At 39.0% G+C, this 19,458-nt stretch overlaps 1 protein-coding gene across 2 annotated transcripts in view; it reads right to left on the bottom strand.

The window, feature by feature from the left end:
* The window catches only part of dnajb6b (DnaJ heat shock protein family (Hsp40) member B6b), a 40,639-nt gene that overhangs the window by 4,422 nt on the left and 16,759 nt on the right, over window positions 1-19,458 (bottom strand). Inside the window, exons 6-8 of one of the 2 annotated variants that reach the window (XM_073835896.1) lie at window positions 18,240-18,368; window positions 16,657-16,819; window positions 15,697-15,767 (exon numbers count right to left, since the gene is read on the bottom strand). In XM_073835896.1, coding sequence (XP_073691997.1) covers window positions 15,697-15,767; window positions 16,657-16,819; window positions 18,240-18,368 — 363 coding nt within the window. Of the gene's footprint in view, window positions 1-14,995; window positions 15,768-16,656; window positions 16,820-18,239; window positions 18,369-19,458 lie in introns of those variants that run through there. The other variant, XM_073835897.1, reaches the window with a different exon arrangement.

Here is a 19,458-nt window from a genome sequence, read left to right as displayed (position 1 = left end):
AATCAATCATTTAGTCATCCTTCATGAATTATGGTAATTTAATCACTGCAACTTATTGTACCGCATAAAACAGACAAATGATATGGAACATTAGCAGTTTATAATAAATAAATTGGGTTTAATGTTTCATTCATGTGAAATATCTGTCAGTGCTCACCTAGAACCATAAAACAAACATGATCAGGTTGGTTATTATTGAATTCCTGAAATGTCCAAAGAGCATACAAATCAGGAATATTGCTTGTTTTGAAGACACAATTGGTGTAATCTATGTACTATTATAGTCCTTTAACATTCCTTTCTAAGTTCCTGTAAACTTGTTTAAAGGGATTAGTTCACTCAAAAATTTAAATTACATCATTAATTACTTATCTTCATTTGGTTCTAAACCTGTAAGACTTTCGTTCATCTTCTGAACACAAATGAAGATTTTTTTAAAGGTCCCATATTGTCAAAATCGAAATTTCCTGGCTTTTTTCATGATAACTGAGGTCTAGGGGCTATGTAAGTACCATATGAGTTTCAAAACAGTCAATCCACAGTAAACTGCACACAGCCTGCTTAAAGTAGCTGTTCATTTTCACGAGCCGCTGTGACTTCCGTAACGATGTGACGTCCGATCGACTCAAGTCACCGCCTTCAGTCACCACCCTGAGCACCAACCACCGTCCCACCCTCCTTTTGTCAAACCCAGACAACATCGCGTCCATAACATTGCTAAGCAACAACAACACAGAAACTAATCTAGAAAACCCTGTTCAGTCGATAGATGTCGAAACTACATCATTGCACAGGCTTCAGAACAACGTGAATATAAGAGACCACTGGCACGTCAACTTCAGCCTCTTTCACACAGCGATTCCGGTAAATACACGGATAATGTTTCCCATGATTTGTTCCGGAATTGTTTAATTTGGTTCATTCACAGTTGTTTTCCGGAATCTGTGCGTGCTTTACACACAACCCATAAAGACATGTGACGTTTGGATGTGAGATGTAATGCGACATACGTTTCATTAAACTGAAACTAACCTGAACAAACTGTGCTTCAGCGCTGATAGTGAGGAGCTGGCTCTGCCCGATCGCCGCTTCATTCCACTTTGCACGTATTTTTTTGTCGTGAAGAGTCGCAGGGAAACGTGCATCATCACTACAACACTGCCTTTATGGTTCTGGCTTTTGTTCACACAGCACTCGTTCCCGTAATTTTCCAGAATCAGCGCGCATTGTGAAAGGGGCTTTACTAAAGCAACAGTTATGTAGCTTACTGCATTCGGTGTTTGAAAAACAAAAAACATTAATGATCATTCTGAAATATCCTGTTGAGTATCAGCAGGCTAGGCTCTCTCTATGGCTCTGGGCTAGGCTACAACGATACATGACCGTAGTTACCTGTGATTGGCCTGGCTGTGCGTCACTCAGAAAACAACAGGCCAATCAGAAGAGGGGCTCATGAATATTAATTAGATGGGCCAAAATCGACCTGTTTTTGACAGAGCTCCTAAAAAAGGAGCTGTAAAAATACTTATACCGCAAATATATATTCTTAAGGACATCAACAACTAAAATAAACCTGCTTCTCAATAAACCTCCAGAAATGTGTACAATATGGGACCTTTAAAGGGGTCATCCGATGCCCATTTTCCACAAGTTAATATGATGCTTTAGGGTAGAAATGAAAAGTTTGTAATATACTTTGATTAAAAATTCTCTATGGTAGTGTAAAAAAAACACTCATTTTACCTGGTAAAAAAAATGCCTCTGTTCTCAGCAAGTGATATCAGTACCTGGCCCTTTAAATGATATGAACCTCTGCTCACCCCGCCCTTCAGTTCTGTGGGGCGTGTCATTACAACGCACACGGGGTGTTGCCTAGACAACAGTTGGGGGTATAGTTTGGAGGGAAATGGCTTGGAAGACACTGTACAACCCTATCCATTGAAAATGTATTTTAAAAACCGGAGTTGGAACCGAAACAAGATGACACCCGCAAAGAAGTTCGGCAATTACGGCTTATACTGGAGCTGTCTGAATGGTTATTAAACGCGATGTGTTTACTGTGGTAAAGAGAGGAACGCGGTGTGTTTACTGTGGATACCAACGCGATGTGTTTACTGTGGTAAAGAGAGGAACGCGGTGTGTTTATTGTGGTAAAGAGAGGAACGCGGTGTGTTTACTGTGGATACCAACGCGATGTGTTTACTGTGGTAAAGAGAGGAACGCGGTGTGTTTACTGTGGTAAAGAGAGGAACGCGGTGTGTTTACTGTGGTAAAGAGAGGAACGCGGTGTGTTTACTGTGGATACCAACGCGATGTGTTTACTGTGGTAAAGAGAGGAACGCGGTGTGTTTACTGTGGTAAAGAGAGGAACGCGGTGTGTTTACTGTGGTAAAGAGAGGAACGCGGTGTGTTTACTGTGGATACCAACGCGATGTGTTTACTGTGGTAAAGAGAGGAACGCGGTGTGTTTACTGTGGTAAAGAGAGGAACGCGGTGTGTTTACTGTGGTAAAGAGAGGAACGCGGTGTGTTTACTGTGGATACCAACGCGATGTGTTTACTGTGGTAAAGAGAGGAACGCGGTGTGTTTATTGTGGTAAAGAGAGGAACGCGGTGTGTTTACTGTGGATACCAACGCGGTGTGTTTACTGTGGTAAAGAGAGGAACGCGGTGTGTTTACTGTGGTAAAGAGAGGAACGCGGTGTGTTTACTGTGGATACCAACGCGATGTGTTTACTGTGGTAAAGAGAGGAACGCGGTGTGTTTACTGTGGTAAAGAGAGGAACGCGGTGTGTTTACTGTGGTAAAGAGAGGAACGCGGTGTGTTTACTGTGGATACCAACGCGATGTGTTTACTGTGGTAAAGAGAGGAACGCGGTGTGTTTATTGTGGTAAAGAGAGGAACGCGATGTGTTTACTGTGGTAAAGAGAGGAACGCGGTGTGTTTACTGTGGTAAAGAGAGGAACGCGATGTGTTTACTGTGGATACCAACGCGATGTGTTTACTGTGGTAAAGAGAGGAACGCGGTGTGTTTACTGTGGATACCAACGCGATGTGTTTACTGTGGTAAAGAGAGGAACGCGGTGTGTTTATTGTGGTAAAGAGAGGAACGCGATGTGTTTACTGTGGTAAAGAGAGGAACGCGGTGTGTTTACTGTGGTAAAGAGAGGAACGCGGTGTGTTTACTGTGGATACCAACGCGATGTGTTTACTGTGGTAAAGAGAGGAACGCGGTGTGTTTACTGTGGTAAAGAGAGGAACGCGGTGTGTTTACTGTGGTAAAGAGAGGAACGCGGTGTGTTTACTGTGGATACCAACGCGATGTGTTTACTGTGGTAAAGAGAGGAACGCGGTGTGTTTATTGTGGTAAAGAGAGGAACGCGATGTGTTTACTGTGGTAAAGAGAGGAACGCGGTGTGTTTACTGTGGTAAAGAGAGGAACGCGATGTGTTTACTGTGGATACCAACGCGATGTGTTTACTGTGGTAAAGAGAGGAACGCGGTGTGTTTACTGTGGATACCAACGCGATGTGTTTACTGTGGTAAAGAGAGGAACGCGGTGTGTTTATTGTGGTAAAGAGAGGAACGCGATGTGTTTACTGTGGTAAAGAGAGGAACGCGGTGTGTTTACTGTGGTAAAGAGAGGAACGCGGTGTGTTTACTGTGGATACCAACGCGATGTGTTTACTGTGGTAAAGAGAGGAACGCGGTGTGTTTACTGTGGATACCAACGCGATGTGTTTACTGTGGTAAAGAGAGGAACGCGGTGTGTTTATTGTGGTAAAGAGAGGAACGCGATGTGTTTACTGTGGATACCAACGCGATGTGTTTACTGTGGTAAAGAGAGGAACGCGGTGTGTTTATTGTGGTAAAGAGAGGAACGCGGTGTGTTTACTGTGGTAAAGAGAGGAACGCGGTGTGTTTACTGTGGTAAAGAGAGGAACGCGATGTGTTTACTGTGGTAAAGAGAGGAACGCGGTGTGTTTACTGTGGATACCAACGCGATGTGTTTACTGTGGTAAAGAGAGGAACGCGATGTGTTTACTGTGGTAAAGAGAGGAACGCGATGTGTTTACTGTGGTAAAGAGAGGAACGCGGTGTGTTTACTGTGGTAAAGAGAGGAACGCGATGTGTTTACTGTGGTAAAGAGAGGAACGCGGTGTGTTTACTGTGGATACCAACGCGATGTGTTTACTGTGGTAAAGAGAGGAACGCGATGTGTTTACTGTGGTAAAGAGAGGAACGCGATGTGTTTACTGTGGTAAAGAGAGGAACGCGGTGTGTTTACTGTGGATACCAACGCGATGTGTTTACTGTGGATACCAACGCGATGTGTTTACTGTGGATACCAACGCGATGTGTTTACTGTGGATACCAACGCGATGTGTTTACTGTGGTAAAGAGAGGAACGCGGTGTGTTTACTGTGGTAAAGAGAGGAACGCGGTGTGTTTACTGTGGATACCAACGCGATGTGTTTACTGTGGTAAAGAGAGGAACGCGATGTGTTTACTGAGGTATAGCTGATTGAACAAGAGCAAAAAAAGTGATCGGTTAACATAACTTACCCCGTCCTTATATTGAAATACATAAATGTGAGTGTTATAGTCTTTACTCATGTGAAGTTGTGGGCTGTAAACACCTTTGCAGGTATTGCGTTAAGGTTACATCTTAATCATTAACAGACACAGTTTTAAACCATCTAGCGTTACAAAGCTAAGCTCTATACTGACCCTCGTTTATAAAGCAGTATGGTGAGAAATGATTCACGTAAACATGAACCCTTTAAGGCCAGGACACACCAAGCCGACGATCGGCCGTCTGGCCTCGTCGGGCAGTTGGTGGGCGTCGGTGAAGCGCGTTGGTTCGGTGTGTTCCGCACGTCGGCTCGCCTCGGCTTTCGTCGGGCTCGCGTCGGCCAAAGTTTGCCGGCGTCGGGCTTGGGGCTGTCTGGGAAAGAAAGCGCTCTGATTGGCTGTTCAGACATCGAATCAGAGCGCGTGGAGAACTTGAACGTGAAGTGACGTAACAAGCAAAGAAAATAGTCAAGAGGGAATCGGCTCGCTGTCATCATTTCACAATTCAAAACCAACTATGGCTGTGTGGAACGAAGCTATTGAAGGCGAGCTGATCAATTTGATCCAAGACAGGCCAGCGCTGTACGACATAACGGAAAACGCTATGCAAACCGTGCGGCGGTTCTTCCGGGTTCTCTTCTTGGAATGAAAATACAGACTACGTCGGGTTGGTGTGTCCCGGCCTTTAGATAGATCAGCGGTCACATTCCCTCGGTGCTGTCAGTCTACTTCACTCGGGGCGGGTCTATGCTAAAACACTGCTGTCTATCAACTATCGCAGGAGCGGCCTCTCTCGTAATTACGCCACAACGACAGGCATCTTAGAACGGCTCGATATGAGAAGGGGCAAATTATTTTACTTAATTAAAAGAAAACTACTGGGCGGATCTTTGTCATTCTAGGGTGGTTGTGTACACACACTCCCAACACACATTTCAGTTCAAATAGCTTGTAAAAGTGCATGTTGCACCGGATGACCCCTTTAAGTGAAATCTGAGAGCTTTCTGACCCTTCATAGACAGCAACACAACTGACACATTCAAGGCCCAGAAAGGTAGTAAGGACATTGTTAAAATGGTCCATGTGACATGGTTCAACCATAATGTTACAAGAATACATTTTGTGCGCAAAGAGAACAAAAACAACGACTTTCTTCAACAATTTCTTCTCTCCATGTCAGTCTTCCTTTACCAGCAGAAGACGACACATGCTGTACATTTGCTCAGCCTTATCTGAAGCAGAATATACAGACTATGAACTAAAAGAGATGGATATTCTATGTCCGGCGCTAGCAGCGCCACACATGTGTCATAATACTTTTGTAAATACACAGCAAAGTCTGACACAGAGGAGAAGAAATTCACTATAAAGTCACTATTTTTGTTCTCTTTGCTCAAAAATGGTTTTGTGACGGTTGAACCACTGATTTTACATGGACTACTTTATCGATGTCCTCACTATGTTTCTGGGCCATGAACATGGTACTGTTGCTGTCTATGCAGGATCAGAAAGCTCTCAGATTTCATCAAAATATCTTAATTTGTGTTCTGAAGATGAACGAAGGTCTGACAGGTTTGGAACGGCATGAAGGTGAATTTTCCTTTTTATGTGAACTATCCCTTTAATGCCAAACTACTTCCATTCAGGATGCTGAATTGATTCCAGTTATGTACTCTGCTTGAACAGCATCTGCTCCTAGACAAAAGTTTTAAGATTTAAACAAAAAATCTGACATTACATTTTTGAAACAGGTTGTTTCTGGTTATTTGGTATAATACAGTATTAAGTTTGTTTTATATTGGATTTACCCTGACTTATTTCCTTTTGATTTGAAAATGTGTTTTTCATTTCACTGATAATACTCTTGCGTGGTTGCATTGTGTTTCTTCTATTATTATTTTATACAAAATCCTTACTTTTAAGTTTGGTCTCCAATTTAGTCTTGCAGAAGTAGAACTTTTGACTATTATACATTCTGGTCACGTTTGAAGTTTATTCTGGCCACAAATCATCCAGGTAGACAGAAAGAGACCGTCTGGTTTACAAATAAAATGATCATTCACTGTTTGTTTTGCTTGATACAAAAATAAAAGTGCTATAAAAACAACAAAGGAAATGAGCTGAAAATGTGTGAAAATTGTGATAAAGTCAGAATTATAAAAATTAATAGGTGCTGATTATTTTACAGACAAAAAAGCCATAGTTTACCTAGTTTACTTTTTATTAACTGCCTCTAACTCTGATGTCTTTTAAAGATTTGAATCCATTAATCTCAAATACTTCTGCAAATCCAGTGATTAGTTGTTATTGTTGCAGCTCAGATATCAGTTCTGCTAGGAATTAAATCCTGACAGTATTTTATCTGTTTTTTATTTTATTCAAGGTGACAGTATTAAGCAGCAGAACTGGTAAGGCTACCACTGTCACCTCTATTCACTATTGTAAGTGTTGTCCTCACTGATACACCTAACCTGCTGTTTACAGACACTTGTGCATCACCCCACTGTAAAAGGAAAAAAAAAGTTTAAATAGCTCCTATAAAGCACTCCTTGCCTGACACCCACCACCCCTTTTTTCCCCATAATCGCGATGCATTCATTCATATTTCATGTGGAACGCGTTTATTGTGATTAGTCATGTAAATAGATTGAGATTTCTTTATTCTTTTTGCGTGTTAATTTACATTTATATTGAATTAGCGTACGGAATAGGGGCTCGGAAGAGAGAAAAGAGAGACTGATTATGCGTGCAGATTATGGGCACATCTCGTGGCTATTGTGTTGTGTAATTAAAGGGGAGAGAAGAGAAGAAAAGGGACAGATGCTGCTTCTCAAACTACCGGACCTTTTTTCATCTCCGGAAAAGGCCTGCGTCTGCTGCAACACCCTCCTCCACCTACCGACAACCCCCCAAAGAAAAGATGAAAAATAGAATACATTTAGAAGACAAGCCACAAGCCTTTACCACATCTCTTGTTGTCTGGCGGACCCTCTTATTTGAGCTCGGAGAAAGGAACCACCGTGACCCAAACCACAACAGCAGCTGCCTAAGGTGACACTGGGAAATGTCACTGTTTGTACTACGGATCCTCTAAAAGCTTTTAACATCAACAAGTTAATTACTCTAAGTGATAACATACTCAGAACAATACATGTTAAAAGGGACAGTTTACCAAAAAAAGAAAACAAAATTCTGTCATCATTTACTCACCCTCATGTCATTCCAACCCTGTGTGACATGCAATGTTGAGTAAGTCACTCAAAAAAGGAATCCACTACAAATTACTAATTAAAAATTTCAATTAAATTACATTACTGATTACTGCATTTAAAAAGTAATCAGATTACTAATTACTTTCAAGTTACTTTAAAGTTTGATAACAAGTTACTTTTCAAGTTATCAAACCTAAATAAAAATAAAAACACTACAAAGTGAAACTCATAGCTCTTTCAGTAATTTAATATTGATTGAAATATGATCAAAACAGCAACTTGAACAGTCACTAAAATATGTAAAATCGAGTGCGACATTTTGAAATATTACATCTAAATGTTATACGATTCGTCTGCATTTTAGCTCGCATTCTCCGTTGATTGATTAAAAGGCATACTGACACACAACACATGATTTTAAAATACAGTTTACTTTATATTTGTTATAAACACTGCATTTGTAACTTAAGTAACAATTTTATTGACATTAACTGTAATCAAATTACATAAATTTAAAATGAAATACATTACATTACTGCAGTATTAGTAAAAGTAATTAGAATTATATCCAACTCTAGTGACATGACAACTTTAAAAGAAAACATTTTGAAAAATGTTTGTAATTATTATTAGTATTATATTGTGTTCAGCAGAAGAAAGAATACTATACAGGCCTGGAACAACATGAGGATGAATATATATATATATATATATATATATATATATATATTTATATTTATGTTACATATCCAGCTTTTTTTCTCAACAGAGAAGTATGCCTATGGGTAGGGGTGGGAAAAAAAATCGATATTGCAATATATTGTTGTGCTCTCTGTCGCAATAAATAATCGATACACTAACGGCCAATATCGATATCGACATTATTACAACACAAAATGATTAATTTACCCGTTGTCAGTGTCACTGTCACTACCCAATATCTACCATTCTGTTTGCGGGGGGCGCTGTTCGAGTAAATAGGGGTAAAGTGGCGGAAGCAGCGGCCAGTGAAGAACACAAGTTAACTAACAACAGAGAAGAAGCGCAGAAAAAAGAGAAGTGAGAAGAATGGCGGAAAATAATGAAAAACAAATCAAAGACCCACCCGCTAGTTGAGCATGCTGATCAGTTAGTGTTCCTCAGGAAGAATATGCCTTGATGTGTCCACTGTCCAGGTTAACATAAAGCACTTTACAGTAACTTACTACTGACGTTTCAGTATCATGGTTTACGTATGTTAATTAATGTTTACATGTTTTTTAATGTTCATGCACTTTTATCTGTCTAGCTGTACAGAGTTTACATTTTAGACCAGGAGGCAGTAAGTTATTATGCAATTGCATAATTCTTTGCACAATTTGGAAATGTTGGCATTAATAAATGCATAAGTTTTCCTTATTATGGGTATTTTTTTCTTTTTCAGTCACATATATCGTGATATATCTATGAAATTTCCTCCAATATATTGAATATCGTAGATATCGCGAATCGTGATATTATCATTATCGTGGACCAAATATCGCCACAGAATTGAATCGTGAGTTACCTGTATCGTCCCACCCCTACCTATGGGTGAGACTTCCGGTTCATCATAAAAACTTGCAGCAAACAGTAAAACTGTTTGCACTACAAACCAGTGTGTTCATAATTAAGATAATACTTTAAAATAATATGGTAAGACACCAATTTGCAATATCAAGCAACAAAACTAGCTGTTTTGTAGAGCTAAAAATAGCTGGAAGTGGACCAGACCGGAAGCCACACCCATCAAATTTACAAATGAAAAATAAAATGTACCACTTTTAAGTGAAAAGGTGGAAAAATGGTGGAACATCTGAGATGATTTTGGTAAGACAGGATGATTAGCCTAGCTACCATTTAACTTGGTGGAGAAAGGACAATTTCAGTGGCTGCTAAATATTAATTCTAAATATAGTTAGCCTACCTTGTTAGCTGTTGCAGTTTCAGTCGTAAACATTTCTGTATGCCTATCTAAATGTCTGTTGTACAATGTTTTACACAGTGTTGGATAATACAGTCTAGTTTCTTATGGTCAAAAAACGTGACATATTCCTAAATATAAGCTAACTTGGGAAGGAACGTCAAGAAGCATGTGAGCAAAGAACCTCCTAGTATAGTAATCAAAACCAATAGAAATTTGCTCATCTCTAACCTGAGCTTTTTCATCTCTGGCAAGGAAACGAAAGAAACAGATAAAGGATCAGTAGAGGGGGAAATGGCAAAAGAGAATGACACATAAAATGAAAGATGAAGGAAGTGATATAGATGAGAGAACGTGTGAGAGAGAAAAGAATAGAAGAGGCCCAATCGTCGGCACAAAGCGTAACGAGCCTGGTCAAACAGAGAGACAAAAGCAGCCCGCGCAAGTCTCAATTTTCGCGCGTATGATTGGACGTGTTATTACCGCGAGGTCGCCGCGGTGACCCCGTAAATTCGCAGTCTATTACCGAAGGCACACTTCCATACAAACACACGCATTCGATGCTTTTCTGAGATGCATCCGAGCAAATCATGGCGCGGTGTCTAAATCCCAGTCAGGGACTATACGTGAAAAATAAGTGTCCCGCTCACTAGCTCTCCGCGGAGTAAAAACCCTTGGCGTTAAGGTTTCTCTTCCTCGTCGAGCTTTGAATAACAAGCAGCGTTTATTCGTCCATGAAAGGCAGCGGGAGAGATCATATCTAGCTTTTTAAATATGGAGGGGAAATAAAGAAATGAAATAGAGAGGCTTTCGCAAGCCTGGTGTATTCAAGAAGGAGGGGGATTGATTCAAGGTGGTGTTTTTATTGTCTAAAAGCGTCCTTGCTTTCAGATCAGTATATTACGCTATTATATGGCGGTTACCCCGGTGATAAGACAGGACATGTTTTCATCCATTATCATTTAATTACTTTCAGTGGCGAAATATTTTGGCTGGAAACAATTAAAAACTCTAATAAATGCAATCTTTTAATACCTATTAAGCATTTTTCTCTGTTTGAATCTGTTTTACTTTAATTACTTTGTGTGTTTGTTTGAGCTGCAAATGGTTTGAGGTTTGTATCAGGTGACAATTCTCTCTTAGTTTGCACTCAGTATTTTTCTTTATTAAAACGGTTTATGTAAGACATTAGTATTAGAGAGAGAGACAAACAAACAGAGAGAGTAGCAAAATCAGTTCTATTTAGTTTCATTTTACATTGAGCAGGTCCTCTTATGGGGGTTGCCATGTTGAAGTCACATGGCCAGCTGACTACTACTAGCTTTATCTTGGTATCCTGATTACTTGATGCTTGATGTTGTTCACAGAATTAATATGGGCTGAATGTGAATAGAGTTTTAGTGCCTGAAGAAAAACAAAACAAAACAAGATGCTCTACCCAGATGTCATGTGGTCATTCAAGTGACATGAAAAACAAACAACAACAACAACAAAAAGGATGGCAATCACTGAGAAATTATACTGGATCCCTGAGAAATCAGATGGGACTCTTTCATCCACTTCTAACACCAAGAATCATTCACACAGCTAGGAAAGCAAGCACCCCTGTCTTTAAATGAGACCAAAGTCAACAGCAAACACTTCCCACTGTTCAGACATTCTGATAGCATCTCAGCAGGCACTAACAGAAACCCAGAGCTGGCCTTTGCCAATCTTTGCCATCTTTCATAAGCCTTGGAGGACAGCAGAAAAACACGAGGGAAAACACTCTTCATCAGGCTTTTGATGTTTTCAGCTTCCGGTTTCATCACAGTTGTAGATCATTTTGATCAAATTTGGATCATTCATCAAAGAAAGAGACAAGGGGAAAAAAGGAGGAAGGAAATTAATGTCTATTTTTGTCTATCTATATAGAGTCTATATTTGTGGCCTGCTTTCATTTGGCTATAGTATGGCAATTTATTTTCTTAATTAAAAAAATAAGCATTTAAAAATTAGACATTACATTTGGTGTCCTTCTGATATACTTACAAAATATGGCTCATTGTAATGCCATGCAGCATTCATGACAGGAACAATCAATTTTGTAATACTTTTTTGTCTAGTTCAGTCATTTGTGTTACACCTTGTCGATTTAAAAGTATTGTAACATTCATCTTCCTAAACCTGTTGTAAACAGACATTCAGCGCACCAAAGACGTTTTGATAACACTGAAGAAATGGCGCCCTCCAGCGCTGCAATGTCATTATAATTATTTTGACGCTACCTTTGCGTTTCAGTGGACAATGTGTGGTGGAAATTACACCGCTCCAGAAAAGGTTAACAGCCCTTCAAAGGACATTCATCATTAGCAAATGTCAAGTCTTTTTTTGCTATTACTAAAGGTAAAGGACAAGGCAAGACTGTCTGGAAATGGAAGAGGATGTTCGTCTAACATTTAGACTACAGGGGGCGCCAAAAGACAACAAATAACAGAACTCTATAAAGCTTTTACTCTACACCAGGGGTACCTAATCCTTTTCTAAGGTGCAGAGTTCAGCTCCAAGGTGCAGAGTTCAGCTCCAATCGAGACACATGTCCGTAATTATCAAGTGCTCCTGAATATCTTATTTAGCTGGTTAAGTTGTGTTAGTGAACTTTACAGGAAGGTAGATCTCTTTCGGGAACAGGATTAGTCAGCCCTGCTCTACACAGCTTTCAGTGTGATTCATAATATGAATCTGAGTCCTGTCTGACAATGCCTTCACAAAAATGTAGTGAATAAGCAAAAATAGGATACTGTCCAAAAGTTTGTGGTAAGGTTCCTCCCCAACATATTAATGAATTCTCAAGAAAAATGTGACAATACTGTATGGGTGCTGAAAATTCAGGTTTGCTTTCTGCTTAATCTTTAAAATGGTTAAAAAAAAAAAGTGTATATACAGTTCAGGTCAAAAGTTTACATACACCTTGCGGAATCTGCAAAATGTTTTTATTTAATACTGACCTGAATAAGATGTGTCAAATAAAAGACATTTATATATAGTTCAAATAATAGTTGAATTTATAAAAATGACCCTGTTTTTTTTTTTTTTTTTTTTTTTTTTTTAAAGGAGAACTCCGGTGTGATTTTGACCTAAAGTGTATTGAATCATGATACCGAGTGTGAACGTACCTTGCATATCTCATCTCGGTTTGTGTCCAGCAGTCCGAAATCTGGGGTCAGTTAGCCGATGCTCACAACAGCTTGTCAATGAGAGTCAACAGGGCATCGGAATAGCCATGTAAATAAATCACTGTTTTACGCCATTTACGAGGCACAAAGTAGCTCCACACTTCATTGGTAGACTTCCAAGGGCCCTGACATTTAAAACGAGACATTGAGAACTCAGAAAAAGCACCGGTAGTTTATTTACAAGATTTATACAGACAGTACCTGGAAGAAAAAATCCGGTCTCCGCCATCTTGAACTTAGTCACGATAAGTCGAGTGTCGAGCACCAAGGAATTTATCAGGTTATCAACGTATCAGGTTGTAGTTTCCTTCGTGCTCGACACTCGACTTATCGTGACTACATTTAAGATGGCGGCGACCGGTCTGTTCCTGGTGGAAAATGTCTGTATAAATCTACTTGTAAATAAACTACCGGTGCTTTTTCTGAGTTCTCAATGTCTCGTTTTAAATGTCAAGGCCCTTGGAAGTCTACCAATGAAGTGTGGAGCTACTTTGTGCCTCGTAAATGGCGTAAAACAGTGATTTATTTACATGGCTATTCCGATGCCCTGTTGACTCTCATTGACAACCTGTTGTGAGCATCGGCTAACTGACCCCAGATTTCGGACTGCTGGACGCAAACCGAGATGAGATATGCAAGGTACGTTCACACTCGGTATCATGATTCAATACACTTTAGGTCAATATCACACCGGAGTTCTCCTTTAAGTGATAGTGATATTAGTCCCTCGTTTGTCCTGAACAGTTAAACTGCCTGCTGTTTTTCAGAAAAATCCTTCCGGTCCCACAAATTCTTTGGTTTGTCAACATTTGTGTGTATTTGAACCCTTTCCAACAATGACTGTATGCTTTTGAAATCCATCTTTTCACACTGATGACAACTGAGGGACTCATATGCAGCCATTACAGACATTTCAAATGCTCACTGATGCTCTAGAAGGAAAAAACTATGCATTAAGAGCCAGGGTGAAAACTTTTGAACAGAATGAAGATGTGTACATTTTCATTTAATTTAGTACTGCCCTTCAAAAGCTACAAAAGATACTTACATATTTCCCAGAAAACAAAATAAAGTTACATTTTCCCTGATCTTCAAATTCAAAAAGTTTTCACCCCCAGCACTTAATATATAGTTTCCTTCTGAAGCATCAGTGAGTGTTTAAACCTTATGTAATAGTTGATAAACTGAGGGACTCATATGCAACTATCACTAAACAAACAAAAACAGCTGTGGATCATTCTTTTGAATGCTGTTACTTTTATAAATTTAAACTATTTTGTCTTGTGGACTATACGTAAACGTCTTTTATGTGAAATATCTTATTCAGGTATGTACTAAATAAAATAAAAATAACATGCATTTTGTATGATACCTCTTCTTTTCGTAAAATAATTAACATTTTGCAGATTCTGTAAGGTGTGTGAACGTTTGACCTCAACAGTATTAGTTTAGGGAGGGAAATGTTTTCTTTCAGTTTTTGAATATAATTTTACAGAGAGATTACATCAAAATTCAAAGGAAAGGCAGGTAGGTTCTCATGTTCAGCACAACACCATTCTTTCGAACTTACCTTAATGAGGGTATAAAAATCACCACACACACACAAGGATACATAAATTTCCTCAATCATAACATTTTGATGTGTGATATTTCATTACAATAGTGAGGACATTTAGGCCTGCTGAGGTTTTGAACATCACATCATGCCATGGCTGTTAAATACTGCAGGAGTAAGTGTTCTTTACATATACTTGTAGTTAATCCAAGGTGAAATCTTGTCTTTGTGTCCTGAAATCAGCAATGTAAAACAAACCAAATAAAACTACTAAAGGTGCACATGCATGTGTGGATGTTTTTAGAGGCTAGTGGAAACAATAAGGTGATGTAAAAGCAGATTGAAAGCAATGTTTTACTTATTTTAATTTTGTAAGTGCTGGGATGAGACACACACACACACACACACATCAGCCAAGCAAAAAGACACACCTACACATAAATTAGAGGCAAGTTTGTTTTCTAAACACCACTGCAAAGAAACTGTGAGTGCAACATTCCAAACAGGTGGAAGTGAGATTTATTGAACCTGAAACATTGTCCATCTTTGCTTTTGTCTTACAAAGAACAAAATGTCCAGCATAGAAAGTCACACAATATATATTCTTAATAATGGAAAGGTCTCAGGTTATGCAACAGTTAGCCGTTGTGAAGCCAACAACTTATCCAACAGCTTAATATTATAAACAAATGATGGCTACTAACATTGGTTAGATCATATTAAATAGTTCTTAGTGGAGAGGTTAAGACTTCAACATTTGAACAGTTGAATGGCTCTACAGCAAAAAGCAGATACAACCCGCTAAGCTCCAGTTTCAATCAGGCAATAAGCACTTATGAATGAAAAAAAAACAGCCATCAGCTGACAGAAAGGAATGAATTGCGCTTGTTCAAACTGAGGTCTCCTGTTTTTGTGAAGAAAAAATAAAGAAAATCGCTTACATTGGAATGAAAGTTCACCCTGTTTACGTCTGTGATTCATTGCACAGAGGGTAACAGCACCACCTAAAAGCTCACATCACATGGATGCGTCACATGTGACCTACTCTTGGTTTGCTGACTAGTGGAGAGCAGGTGTTTTGGTAGCCTTCGGCCTGGTTATGTTTAGGAATGTTTGGGTTTAAATGTTTTGAATGTTCATCTGCAGAGTTCAGAGATCAAGATCACTTGTTGTCCAGTCGGAGAAGCTGCTCCTTACCATTGACTGTGAGAGATTTGAGCTGACCGTCCTCCTCTACCTCCACTCTCTCTTGACCGTTCTCTACAATACTGCAACAATACAAAAGTTAGCTGTAGAGTGAGCTGGCATTAACTGTACAATTATTACCATAGATAGTATTAAAGACTAATAAGCATCAGTTATGAGCAATTTGCATAGATACAGCTGAGATCAAAAATTTACATCCCCTTTTCAAAATCGGCAAAAATGTTTTAGTACGGACCTGAATAAGATATTTCACATAAAAGACGTTTACATATAGTCCACAAGAGAAAATAATAGTTGAATTTATAAAAATGACCCCGTTCTGAAATTTACATCCTTGATTCTTAAAACTGTTCTTCAGAAAAATCCTTTAGGTGTCACAAATCCTTTGATTTTCCAGCATTTGTGTGCATTTTAACCCTTTCCAACAATGACTGTATCATTTTGAGATCCATCTTTCTTTTCACACCAAGGACAACTGAGGGACTCTCACTATTACAGAAGGTTCAAACGCTTACTGATGCTTCAGAAGGAAACATGATGCATTGAGCCGGGGGTGAAAACTTTTGAACAGATGTGTACATTTTTCTTATTTTGCCTAAATATCATATTTTTACATTTAGTTCTGCCCTTCAGAGGCAACAGAAGATAGTTACATGTTTCCCTGTTACAATTTACCCTGATCTTTAAATTCAAAAGTTTAACTTATTTTCTCTTGTGGATTATGTCAACATATTTTATGTGAAATATCTTATTCAGGTCTGTACTAAATAAACAACGTGCATTTTGCATGATCCCTCTTATTTTGAAAAATAATTAACATTTTGCTCATTCTGAAAGGTGGGTATATAATATATATTTGACCTCAACTGTATGTAATGTGAGTGAACAACTTGCAAAAGTGGTATTGCATAAGCTGTGAATCACTAGAAGCTACAGAATGTTCTTTGGTACCGTTTGGTGGTGATCCTCTTTCCGTTGATGAATTTGGTGGATGTAGAGACTGAGCGGAAGTTTCCCATTCCTCCACCTCCACCACCACCACCACCACCACCAAATGAGGAGGAGGAAAATGAGGTGAAGCCACCTCCAACCATTGGGCCAAATGCTGGGAAACCTACAGAAATGATGATAATGATGTTTAAATTAGAGGTGGGCATAGATTAATTTTTTTAATCTAGATTAATCTAGATTAAAATGGCTAATTTGAATTCTGCTGAAGGCATTCAGAATATGTGTGCTAACCAAATAATGACTAAAAGTAAGTCTTTGAGAACGGGTTTCTTAAGCCAGGTGGCGCATTAGACCAGGGGCCCATCTCCTGTTTCCAAAATGCATCACAAACTGCTTGACAATTGCATTTACAACACAATTAACTATACAAACTTGTGTAACCAACTATTTCCACACTGCATGTAGCCTACTTCTGAGTAAAAGGCTGCGCGACGTGCGCGTTGCAGATTAATACACAGATGCACAAGGGCATGGATATTAGTGGTGCAACGGATCACAAAACTCACGATTCGGATCACATCATGGATTTGGAGTCACGGATCGGATCATTTTTCGGATCAGCAAAAAACAAACAAAACAAAACAAAAAAGTTTGTTTTTTACTAATTACTGAATGCTTACTTTAAGTAGGCTACTTCTAATCCACAGCAAACACTACTAGCTGAACTAATAAAGTCAGTAACAAAACAAGAACAATTACACAAATAACAAGTGTAAATGAATGCAACATAAAGTTACTAATAAAATCAATAACCCTAGAATTCAGGTGCGGAAATTTAATAATTAATTGTAAATAACTAGTGCTTCTCACTGCAGGTATTTATAGGATGCTGTCTCTTTAAGGCATAATGCACGTACCGACTACTGGCGCGCATCTCTTTCTCAGCTGTTTCGGTTCACTGAAGACATAACCAACTGTGTTTACCAGAACACCAAAACGGGTATTTAGACATGACTTTGTATGTGTGTTTCCGTTCAAAAAGAAGTTAAAGAGGAATCAATCTGTGTGAATCGCGCCTCTCTCTGTCTCTCTGTCTCTCTCTCTCTGTGCGCGTGCTCTCTTCAGGTGTGTGCGTCGGCGTGCATGTTCCCTTTTTAAATTGTTTGAATTGGTAAATTGGCAAGACAAAACATGTGCCAATTATAAACTTTTACTCTATGATGGTTAAATTTATTAAAAATTAATAACAGTTAATCCGCGAATCACATGCGTGCCGAACCGGTTTGGTCCGTACGGATCACGGATCATCATACACTCAATTCGGCTAGGTAGACATCCGCGCTAAACTATCAAGGTGAAGGTCATCACAGCTTACGTAGTTTAGACCCAGCTCCCAACCCAACTTTGAGAATAGATTAACGGCGATATTTTTTTTATCGCCCGATAAGAGTCTCACGTTAACGCAGCACGTTAACGCCGATAACGGCCCACCTCTAGTTTAAATACACAAGTATGCCAAACATACATAGAAGGACTTGTAGTAATCAAGTGATTTTTCACTGGCTACACTCAAATTAACATACCTGTGTCAAACGAAGAAAAAGGGGAACCAAATGGAGAGAATCCAGGAAAGAATGAACCTGTCGTCCTGCTCCTGCTCACACCCCTATGACGGCGCCCACCACCAAAGAAATCTTCAAAGGGGTCATCGGCTAAATCAAAAGAAAAAGAAGCTTCGTGAAAAACAACGCCATGGCTGTACAAGTAAGATATGTTACAGCATTCTAAATATGGACAAAGTGTATTTAAGGGGGGGTTGGGGTTTGGGTACGCCATCTTTTTGAAATCCGCCATTAAAAAAAAAAAAAAGTGTAAAAATTAATTCCTGACAAGTCACCTGGATGCGCGGCCATTGTCGTGATACTATGATAAACAGCAGCATGGATTGCACGGTTAAACGTACTACTGAAGCTTCTTAATTATATAAAAAAGGGCTTAGAAAGCAGGAAAGGGCATTATATTTTGAGAAAACAAAAGTTAATAAAGGGGCTAAATGCTAAGCAGTGATAGTGTCTCCTTGGTTGCTGTTGTATGCAAAGCTGCGCTACGCTTAATAACACTGCTTTATAATGCATCATACAGATGCTAGATGCCATGAAAACTTTTCTGAAAACAGACAGTTCCCCTCAGAAATACATTCATATAAACTCCTACCCCCAATTTATTATTTTCTTTTTAATTAGTTTCTTCCAATATTTTGTGCATCGTAAACAGTGAGACTGATCTGCCTGCTACAGTATTTGACTCTTTTCACCACTTCAGGCCTCTGTTAATGGCCTTTTACAGGCTAAATATAATAATAACGTAATATTTCTACACAAATTACATTTAGGAACATGAATGCAGTGCAGTGAATGTAAGCGTTGTACCGGGCCATAGGGCAGTCCATATCGTCGAGCCCTGTAATAGATGGTAAATATCTGTACAATCAGTCCTTTGAAATCTTCCTTCTATTTCTTCTGGATTTATCAATCGACACGTGAACCGATAGTCTTTTCTTCTTCTGTACTTAATTTTATTTTAACCGCAGAAAGATGTCAATACACAATTTTTAGTTTCAAGTTTAAGTCCAACGAAGTTATTCTGATCTGCTGTCTGATTTGTCTGACAAAATGGCAGATTCTGCATTATGATTGGTCAGATGGCATGCTAATCAAGCTGTTTGCGAAGGGTCAATTACTTTAAAATTACTCCAGAGTTCAGTTTTTTTTTATATAATTGAAAACAAGCAGCATTGTCATA

The sequence above is a fragment of the Garra rufa genome, chromosome 3, assembly GCF_049309525.1.
Source record: "Garra rufa chromosome 3, GarRuf1.0, whole genome shotgun sequence".
In the NCBI taxonomy this organism is placed as follows: domain Eukaryota; kingdom Metazoa; phylum Chordata; class Actinopteri; order Cypriniformes; family Cyprinidae; genus Garra; species Garra rufa.
The sequence above is the reverse complement of the archived record's forward strand: the minus strand, read 5'-3'. Positions and strand labels throughout refer to the sequence as shown.